The sequence below is a fragment of the Pygoscelis adeliae genome, unplaced genomic scaffold (genome assembly GCF_000699105.1).
Source record: "Pygoscelis adeliae isolate BGI_AS28 unplaced genomic scaffold, ASM69910v1 Scaffold245, whole genome shotgun sequence".
Classification (NCBI taxonomy): Eukaryota; Metazoa; Chordata; class Aves; order Sphenisciformes; family Spheniscidae; genus Pygoscelis; species Pygoscelis adeliae.
The window spans coordinates 597,237-608,176 of NW_008824766.1; the positions used below are offsets into that span (position 1 = coordinate 597,237).

The 10,940-nt window shown below is 41.3% G+C and overlaps 1 protein-coding gene across 1 annotated transcript in view; it reads right to left on the reverse strand.

Moving 5' to 3' along the window:
* Nucleotides 1-10,940, reverse strand: part of PSMD1 (proteasome (prosome, macropain) 26S subunit, non-ATPase, 1) — a 76,899-nt gene that overhangs the window by 59,195 nt on the left and 6,764 nt on the right. The window contains exons 6-14 of the mRNA XM_009323593.1: nucleotides 9,647-9,790; nucleotides 8,573-8,799; nucleotides 7,059-7,119; nucleotides 5,191-5,319; nucleotides 3,904-3,992; nucleotides 3,158-3,236; nucleotides 2,173-2,346; nucleotides 1,080-1,191; nucleotides 246-442 (exon numbers count right to left, since the gene is read on the reverse strand). Of these exons, the coding sequence (XP_009321868.1) occupies nucleotides 246-442; nucleotides 1,080-1,191; nucleotides 2,173-2,346; nucleotides 3,158-3,236; nucleotides 3,904-3,992; nucleotides 5,191-5,319; nucleotides 7,059-7,119; nucleotides 8,573-8,799; nucleotides 9,647-9,790 (1,212 nt within the window). The remainder of the gene's footprint in view (nucleotides 1-245; nucleotides 443-1,079; nucleotides 1,192-2,172; nucleotides 2,347-3,157; nucleotides 3,237-3,903; nucleotides 3,993-5,190; nucleotides 5,320-7,058; nucleotides 7,120-8,572; nucleotides 8,800-9,646; nucleotides 9,791-10,940) is intronic.

Genomic DNA, 10,940 nt, shown 5'->3' on the forward strand with positions numbered 1-10,940 from the left:
TCCTTGTTGCTGCTCTCAGGACTATGGAGACTGAGTATGAGGCTAAAGAAATACAAAACTAAGCACTGTTGTTCTTGTACTTTTGATCAGAGTGAAGCAACCTGTGAAACTGCCCCACTTCAGACCTACGTAAGAACTTCCCTGGTTCAAAACAGCCAACCCACCACAGTTGGAGATTTCACAGAAGGACAGGAAGGTCACCCGCGTAATAAAAGGGCTAGGGATTAAGTCACAGTTAAACTTACCTTATCTCTGCAGAGACTCTCAATGAGAGCATCTGCCTCCTCCATCCTCCCGTACATGACCAGAGCAATTCCAACTGCAAGGCCTCGCAAAATCTTTTCATGCTGGGTTTCCTGTGCATAGCCAACCATGTCCTCAATAGCCTGAGCATTTTTAGATCCCAGCATAACCAATCCCAGTGCCAGGCCAGCTGCCTCACCTGCACAGCACACAAAAGCAAAAAATCAAGCAAACTCTGTTCCCAAAAGCAGTATATATTATATCTAGGGAATCACACAAGATGTAGGCCAACAGATCACTCGTGGACACCACCATGCCCAGCAACCCCATTATTCATGGCCAAATGTGCTTGTAACGATAACCTACCAGCCACAACTTAGTCCTCTTTCCTACCAAGTTCCATTTTCTCTTCCTTGGGCCAAGGGCTGCTGAGATAATTTTCCTGTGAACCCCTGCCAATGCAGCAGTAGCCCCCACAAGCTTCTCCAAGCCTATCTCTCAGCCAAAAAGGGCACATGGCTTTGGACATCAAACACACTAAATAAAAAGTGTATGACAAAGGAAAGAATAGAGCAAAATAAGGACTGTTTAAAGACCTAGCATGTCTATCAATATTTGGCATAGTGCCACAGACCAGTCCTGACAGGACTTCTGAACATTACTGCCACATAACTAAAGAACCATGCTGATCGGGAAAAGGTCAGTAAATAAAACGCAGCTAAGGCAACCTAGAAGTGCTCTATGCTGCTAACAGAAAACCTGAAAAAAAAACCCACCAAAAAAACCCAGATCCCTGATAAGGCCTTAGTTATTTGCTTTGAAAGCTGAACATTTACCTGTCACTGCATCATCCTGGTATAGATTTGTTTTCAGCAAATCGTACACATCTTGACGTGCTGTCCCCATGGCAGCCAGACCCAAACCCAGGCTGCCACCGTGTCGGACAATCTAGAGAAGCATATGCAAGCTCAGTCATCATAAAACAGGGAACAATATGGCTTCAGCTGAAGTAGACATCTTTCCATCAATATAAAGCTGCAAACTTTTAGCCCCAAACCACCCAAAATGATCTCCTGACCTGTTAGAAATACCACTTTCACTGTCTCAGGCAGTAACTCTGATGAAAGAGGCAGAAAATAGAATAGAAACAGCAGTTCAAAAGCCCAGAAACAATGAGTATCAGAAGCTTTACACATAGCACAAGAGACTTTCTAGTATCTTTAACGTCTTTTTCCCCCACTGAGTGATTTATGTCAAACCATAATTCTGTGCCATGTGTAAAAATTGCTGCCTAGTAATAGCTTTTGAATAGAAAGGTAAATCAGTACCCAGTTAAACAGTCTACATCCTCTTTTGTTCTAACAACGGATACAGGAAAGGCAGTACATTTGCAATAAGATGAGTAGGAACCATTCACAGAATTTTTAGGGAAGTAGTCAGAAATTCCCCAAAGAGAAGAAGGGAACATGCTGGGAAAATACTAATCTATTCCTAATTTAAAAAGAGACTTTTTGTAGAGGTCTATAAACAGTAACCGGTAAAGTAAAACACTTCTTTTTGTATAAGATGCATTAAAGCTGCAGGACAGCAGAAGCATTTTGTGGCTTATTCCTTTGACAGCTAAGCCGTAAGCAGTAACAGTGCCTGAATACTGCAGATCCACTAGCAAAACAAAGTAGATATACAACAAGTAGTAAGAAAGATGAAGCTAGACTCACTATCAAGTATGTAAGAATTTCCTAAAAATCCTACCTAAACCTTGATCAATAGATTGTTAAAACCAAACTTTATATTTAAGGCCCACCGGAGGTGCGAGTATCACACTACTGCCACAGTCTTAGTTACCTCTAACCCCCACTTCTAAACCAGGTAGCACCCTTCTGGATATTCCCAACAAAACAAAGGTTCATTACTGAACCCAATACATACATCATTACTGGCATTCTTCAGCTGGTTCAGCAAATAGTCAATGATGTCCCCACCATGGTTAGCGTGAATGAGACCCAAGGCATAGAGACCTCCACCTTCCTGGTAGGCTGACCCTGGAGAGGTGTCCTTGGGTAGGTATGTTGCCATTAGCTGTAATGCTTCTTTCTCATGACCCTGTATATCCAGTGTCCAGCAGGAAGGGAAGACAGTGGGAAGCGAAAGGTGAAAAAACAGTGGATGCAAACACTTCACAATAATATTTAAACAAGTCAGGAGAAAACATGTTATAGCCATTACTTTCTCCACAAGAATCGGCCTTTCAGTGCTGTACAATCAGCAAAGAATCCTTCTGTACTGGGGGTTTTATTAACCACAGTACACAAGTATTCATCAGTCACTTGGTCACTGATCTAAACCAGGACAAATTTGGCCTGAAGCTACACAGATTCATTCACTAGAGCACTTTAATGAGGGTTGAGGCACACAAAACAATTACAAAGACTTCTTGCTATTTCAAAACAGCTTTAAATATACCCTCCCTGTGAATGAATATGAAGAAAACGACCACTACTTAGGTCACCATTCAAAGTTACTGAAACTTACTACAGTAAGGACTTCAGCACTGTCCCGAAACCACTTAAGAAATATTCACCTGCAATTTTAATAGCTAGAAACTATTGACTCTGTTCAACTCACAAAGGAAGAGAAGAGCTAGGAAGAAGACTCCCTCCTTTAGCCATGTTATCCTACCACCTTTTTGATGCTCAGCAAAACATGCTGTAAACTACATCGGATATCAGATGAGATGGACTTGATAAAGCATAGCTTTTCTTTAGTGCAAAGACACAAACCATGTTACAGCTGTGCCTTGCAATAGACTAGGTAAACTGGGGTGCAATCATCATTCAGAATCCCCATTTCAATGTTTTCAGTGTTCACAAGTCAAGCATTCATATTGAACAGAGGGACATGAATGCAACATTACCTTGTGTATAACACCCAAGCTGGCAGTAGCAGTAAACTTAGCCCAGTTAGTGGCCCTGGCCAGCCACTCCAAATTGTCTCTGGAAGACAAAAAGAGAAAGGTTATACAAAGTTTTTCATACAGTCCGTTCCTCATCCTGCAAGCAGGGTTTCACAGCACTAAAGACTGCTTTCAAACCAGAAAGCACCTCCAGAAGGCAACAAGGCTAACCACGTTTCCACTTTATACCTCTCTCCCCTTCATCAGCCCTGATTTTTGGCTGGTCATAGTCAAGCTTCTAGATACTGGTGATCTCAGTGAAAGATGGAGAACAACTGCTCAATATGCAGCCCATCAACTCTCTGGGAGAAACTCTAGCAGAGTTTTTCCTCAAGTCCCTTGTAAGGTCAGCCCTGACATTTCCCTTCCAAGAGTCATTCAGCACTGTCAGACTCTACCAAAAAAAGATATATCATCTCAGAAATTCTCCAACTAGTAAACAAAGAGAACAGAAATTCCAGATCTCCACCCTCCAAACCGTTCATATGGTTAGCAGTCAAATAAAGCCAGTTTGCAAGGATAGGGAAAAGGAAACAACTTCAGCTTCTTCTCTCTGCCTCCACTTTAGTTTTCAGACCCTTTGTTCATTCTTCTCTAAGCCCATCAGAGTTCTGCAGCCACCCTTTTGGAAGTATCAAGCTAAATAGGGCAATAATGTTGTTCAAACACCTCTAAATGACATTGGAGCTTCCTTGCCATAGATTTACCTAAGGAACTGGTCACTGGTTGTACCACAATGCATAAAGGAGTTTGCTATAACCGTTGCTGTGTGACACACAGAATTCCGTACTGCATCCTGAAAGAAAAAAAAAAGCAATCAGTATCACCAGTCAGCAAAAGATATGCCCTAGGTCGCTTAACATGCTTGCCAGTACAGTAGGAAAATGGATTGTAAATATGCTCAATTTAACCGGCAATTTCCCTTTAATCAAAGTTAATAGATTGTTAATACATTCTAATATATTCTCCACTCATCTTTCCAGTGCAAACCAATCCTTTCTATGAGTTTCTGTCAGGGATGTGATTACTTCAATTGCAGCTTAAATGGAGAACCCCCGCTTCTGGTTCCCAGAACTGAGCACTGCATAGCGTGTGCTGCTGACGTTTTCAAGCCATCCCTGGAACACTATGCAGGATCACTCCCAAGCACTTAACTAGCAGATGGAAAAGATTTTCCAATACATTTGAAGTGCCTCCTGAAATAAATGAACCCACCGACAAGCACCCCCTACCATTTTTGCTGATGATGTGCATCTCATTTCACATATAAAAACCTTCTCTTATGGTTTCTAATAATCATTTAGCTTGAGAGTCTAATTTACCTGTAAGTTTTCATTTGCCCACCCTTGAGTAACACCTTCCAAAACAAAACCAGTTACTCAATTCACTAGCACTGCCTACCTTACAGTATCTGATCAGTTTTGTCTTCAATGTGGAAATACTAGCCTCTGAGCACATATCAGGATTTCTTCAGGCAAGCTCAAGGTGTGGTCTCACACATAACACCTCAACCAAGATACCAACATACTGTAACCTACAGTCCTGGCTGACTCTCTCCCTCCCCAGCCAGCAGCATTTGCAATGGATCAGTCGTGGAGCTGGAGGGCGAGTTCGTCCATCTTACTGACCAGATGGAAAACAAACCCACCAGAAAAAAAAGGGGGGAGAAAAGGATTAGTTTCTATAACCAATTGGAAAAAAAACAATCAAAAACCAACACGCTACTAGCAGCCTGTCATTTGATCACACTAGCTGTAAGTTGAAACAATCTGATTATATGGCCTTCTTCAGGTGCAGTCAGATCTTCTTTAGCCTCACAGGTTCAAGTTTTAAATGTTAATTTATTATGACTAAATCACAGATTTGTATCCTCAAAACCCAGGGAGGCCATGCTAAAACATAAGATGATGTTGTAAAGTAACAGCAACATGGTCAAAACAAACACAGGATGAATCAGATGATCCAAGACAACCATATCTAACAAAGCCTCTTACCTTTGTGTTTTTGAGGATCATGAGGTCTGTATTGTTGTTTCGTATTAAAAACTGCAGATGTAGCTCAATGGCCATTTCCCCACTTAAAATTTTAATCATTTTTGAGATCTGGTCCTTAGGCTCTGGGTTCTTCACATACAAGCAAAAAGATGAAAAAACATGAGAACCCAACTATGGCTCTGTTAAAATACAGTTCATGAAAAGCCACTCTGGTATGTTCTTGTCACCATATTCCAAAATCTACCAGGTTTTAGGACTAAAAGAACATTGTTTCTGTCCTTGCTGCACAAGCCCAAACCTCCCAAATAATCAAGTCCCTTTGTGCACAACAGTGCAGGTGGGAAAAGAGACTCTTTGAAAAGAAATGTATTCTTTCATTGAAAGCAAAAGGATATCAGATGAGTGGCATCTGATATTCTGCAAGCTGCTGTTTGGCCTTACAGATACAATGAGTCTCCTGCAAGAGGCAACCGCTTTTATAAATGTGAACCTGTATTTCCATGGAAATTTTAATGGAGAGGACCACAAAGCCACAACACTTTGCATGACCCTGCTGAGCTGCAGCATCATTCTTGTGAGCTACAGGCTTTATTTAGAAAAGCGGCTAGTAGAACTAGGAATACCTAATACATTCATCTTCCAGAGCTCTTTGAGAAAGCCTCCTTCTTCCTCGTGATGGAACAGTTTCCACAGATTAAGTTCCAGCTGAAGTGCCTTCTGAGCAGGGTGAAAAGTACACTGCAGCTCTTTGTATTGACATTGTTAGCTGGTCAGAGACCAGCCAAGCATGAGTAGTTCAGCCCTTAAACTAATCCCCTCAATTATTTCTTTGTAGTCAGCATTCTGCATTGTGGAAGATTAAGCTCAAGAACATTTCTGGCCACATAGATCATTTTTATGTACTTGTCCCTTGGCACAGTCAGCAATGCCAATGCAGCAGAAACTGATTCAAGACACCTTTCCTGCATAAAAGCACTGTTTACAGATTCCTTGCTGGGGCAAGAAACTCGACCCCTTTTGTTTTCCTTGTGGAATATAATTTCAAGAAAACACTTCTGTTTGCCCTTGATTAATTTTTAAGTGATCTGCAAGAATCTCTCCAAGATTCCCAAGTCTAGTTTGCAACCATGCACCATGGGGAAAAAGAAAAAAAAACCCTGTCTTCGGTTTTACCTTCCTCTCCAGTAGCATTTCTTTTCCTCAGTTATTAGAAGTGTCAGAATTGCCTTAGCTATTCTACATGCTGAAATGCAATTGTATGTGCATGTTAGAAGTGAACTCACTTTCTCCAATGCTCGGGGAAAAGAAACTAAACAAAAAGATTCTAACCAGCTGGTCAGCCCAGCAACACAGCCACCATGCTAGCCAGAGGCAACACCTTCCTTCTTCATGGAAAAGAAACTATGTTAAGTCAGCATCCCCTCCTGCAGAACAGCATCAGTTCTATCCAGCCAGAACTACAGCCAGATTTCAGAAGGAGAAGAAAAAAAACGCATCAAGCTAATTCATCAGCTAAGATTCTCAGCAGCAGTCAAATTTCAGGCCCTTTCTTCTGGAATGAGTTAATTATTTCAGTATCAACAAAAAGCAAACACATGAGCCAGATCCTTCTGTCCCCTTTTTCAGGGCTCAGTAATTCCCGCCGAAATCTACCCACTTCCCACTCTCCCCCAGGTTTCAGCATCTGAACTGCTGGACTTTCAGACTGTTAGATATTTGGTCCTCAGAGATCATCTGTCACCTTGTCTCCAAGCAAGACAAAAGTGGAATTCCATTCTTCATTAGCCAAACCAATTTAGCAACCCGAGAGATTCAAAGAGAACACATAAGAAAAAGTAAGCGAGGCATGTTTTGGAAATGACACTCACAATTTCTGCAGACTTCCCCGCACAAGTGCTTCCTGGTTTCTCTTCTGCTTCCATAGCATCACTGAAATAAAATAAAAGTGAAAAATGCAACCCGGTTCATCACTTGTAACTAGTCAAGCACTGCAATGATGGCTGAACACTGTCCTGAAAGAGTAGCCTGGGATTTGGAGATGATGACTGGAAACAGGACTTTGACAGGACAAGGGCTGACTATCTGAAGGTCACTGCTGAGAAGCAAACTCCTCCCCAATTCAATTTTCAGGGAACTTGAAGACAAAGGCCCGAGAAACCCCACCCTCTTATTCCATCTATAGAGACGACAAAAATAGAGATGCTTGTAGGGAATGGACAGGCAGAGACAGGTGAGAAAACAAGGTCAACAAACAAGGCAGCAAGGATAATTATATCCTCACCCAGAAGCCTTGAGCTCATCATTATTAGGATGGATGCTAGAGTGTTGAAATGAAAATGAAACATATTAAGCTGTTGTTAGAACCTTGTCCTAATGCTTCACAGGCTGACTTATAAATTATTCTGTGCCTTTAGTTTTATTTCACTGAAAAAGAAGAGAGGAGAATGCTTGCTATGCCAGTATCACTGATTCAAAAGCATTTACACCCAGTTCCTCACAGCTGCATAAGTCCTTATATTTAACCTGCCTTGATCTAGGCAGCATTCTCCATCACACACTATCAGATATAGTGCAGGGATCAGGTTGTGTACAGACATGACAGCTCTGGTGATTAAAGAGCAGATGGAGCACAAACTTCTTCCACGCTGCCCCGGAGCTGGGCAGCAGCCTTAGCATGGATTGGCCAATCCTCTAAAAACAGAGGTTTAAAACAAAACTATCTATGTCAATTACCTGTAAGCCATCAAAAGAAGAAATAAAGAAGATGGAATGGTTAGTGCCAACTTTGGTTTTTGTAACAGCAGCTTCCTGCAGCTAAGATCCAGTGATGTTGACGACTGAACAAGTTTTAAGAGTCAGGACTTCAGCAAAACTCAGACTAGATTTGAACTAGCTCTTTTTAACTGCAAGTACAAAAGGGTCTATAACACTACAGTATCATCTGAGCTCACTCTTCCCACAGGCAGGTAGCAGACCACAAGCTATGATGTGAAACCAAACTTGCACATAGCTGCGATGAGCTTTTTGCTTGAACTCTCCCCTTCCTTAGCTTTACAAGTTGCTGCAAAGACCACACAACATCAGAGTGTTCTTGAGCAATTCACACTATGGCTTAATGAATTACTGCTCATTAGCTGAGCCACAGTAACTGCACCATGCTTACCTCAACCGCAAAGGAAAATGCATTCTTTCAAACAACAGTAGATTCTGGTAATATACAATTTTGCCCTGAGCAAACAGCACATCTTGTCTGTTACCCTGACTTAAATGAAGGGGAATAACTCGATCGCTTCTAATGGGCATCCACAGACAGAACAGGAGGCTCCATCAGAGCAGGACTGTAACCGAACAATTACGCCTCTTCTCAAGCCAATCTTCCCACCTGTCTTTCTCCAATCCAGGGACGGTGCCGGTGTTGGTGGATCCAGGCACGGAGGCAATGGGAGTGCCAACCGTGCGGAGATTCTGGATCACAGAAGACAAAAACTGCTGGCTAGCACTTTCGTACAGATCAAAGCAAATTTGGTAGGCCATGAGAAGGTTATCTTCCTTCACCAGTTTTTCCAAGATGTCGCTCACAGCCTGTGGATCATCCAGGAATATCAGGCACTGAGTGGGAGGAAGGGAAGAACGGGGGGGGAAAAAAAAAAATCAGAATAAGGCACTATATACTTCAAAATGAAAAAGCAACACTACCCAAGGCCACACTCCATTTTCCCCATTTCCTCACCTGCTGCTTCCACAGAACACCCCTTCAAAGAAAGAAAAATTCTCTCTCTCTCATAGGAGATAATAGAAATCTTTGAAGAGTTTTCATAGGTCAGTTTAAAAACAAGACCGAGTATTACAAATTCAAGAGACACCATTCAAGCCTTCCTATTTCTGCAGCTTTATCTTTGGAAACTGACAATGTTGTCCTACTAAACACAGACATTTCAAAAGTACATTAAAGAAGCATCAGTCATTTTGTAGGGATGTCTCAGCTAAAATGGAACAGGCATAACACTCCTGAGTCACATGTACCTGGCATACCAAGATCGGCAAAGGCCTGAGAACATCTGAATAGCTTCATAACTGGTTGTCCAAATACTTTCAGACAATGGCTTACCAAAACACAAATCACTGTGTTTGGTAAATGTTCTTTGGAGGAATAAAATTCCAAGCTGTGAACCTACCATCTGATACTCCCTACATAGGTTTGAAATATTCTGTCAGAGTTGTCTACGCCCCCAAACTGCCTTTGAATGTGTTTCTCTATAAATTGACCAAGTGTGCAATATTTGCAGTTCTTTTTCAAGTTGATCTCACTTTGATATATATATTTGAAGCACACAACCAGGAAAAGATATTTCATTTAACTGAATAAAAAACAAGAGATCAGGTAGATGTCACATCAAATACATCTAAAGAAGAGTAACTTTTGATTGACCTTTAAACATCACTCTGAGCAGTTTACCTGGCACACGTTGATGAAGTCTGGTTTCTCCAGATTCATGTAGATTTTAACTAGAACTCTCAAGACCTTATTACGGAACTGTTTATTCTGCATCAAAGACATACAGAGCTTCAAGCTGTAGGCTAGCATCCCAGGAACATCGTTCTGAAATAAAATTCAGGGATATCAAGTCTGGGTTTGGACTGACAAGCAGGATTTAGAAATTAAAATAAAGCTACCTCCTTTCGATTTTAAAAAGCAGAGCAAAAGACATGGACATATAAACCTTCATTTTCCTTTCCCATTTTCAGAAAAGTTTATATGCAGGTGTATTGCAGTTTAAAGAAAAAATACTACCAAAATGAATAGGACCAATATTTAATTCAGTAGTTAAAACATGCAAAAGATTCATTTAAAAGTTCAATACCTATTCCCCTTCTTCACCTTTCTTGTTCAAATAATCACTCTCGAATGCAGTGAAATTCACTGCACTAACATAAAATGTCAGCAAAACAAAGCATGCACCAAGAAAAGATCCCTCAACACACCTATTTCTTGCTAGAGACTAAGAAACAGATTTGGTTACTAGACTTCAGAAAGGTAATTTGAAATTAGGGATTTACAATGGGCAATTAAGTTAGTAACTGCACAGGACAGCAAACAGAACAGAGAAAGCAAGATTGATGCCTTATGATTATCATTCCTGTTTACAGAAATGGGAGACATCCAAAAATATGGGAAAGCTGTAAACTGAAAAGTGGTAAAATTTAAAGGATTTAAACCATATGTCTGGCATATGATTGAGATACTGCAGCATAACAAGATTACACACAACCACCGAGCTGTGGCAAATGACTACAGGTGTGCTTCTCTTACTGCCATTACTAGGTAACGACTTACTTTAAACCCTCAGTGAAAGATGTTAAAGCCAGACTGTACTGCCTTGCAGTCAGGGCAGGCTAAGACTGCACACAGCCACTTACTGAAAATTAGAGCAGCTCACCCAACTACTGGATTTTTTTGTTTTGCCTGCCATAAATAAATCACTTACCTAGCCCTACAGACCCCTTCCCACAGTGAATTACAGCAGATGACAGGCACACCAAAATAAAAGAGCTGTTCTTGCATTACGCCAGACCTAAGGTCTGTCTAGTCCAGTATCGTATCTCTGCTAGTAGCTGACAGGGAATACCTTAAGAAGAGGGCATATAGCCAAGCTTCCTAGGAATATTCTCCCAGCAACTTGCAGCTCAGAAATTTCTTGAAGGTAGGGGTCTCTCTATACTTGATAGCCCTGAGTGGCTCTGCCTTCCAG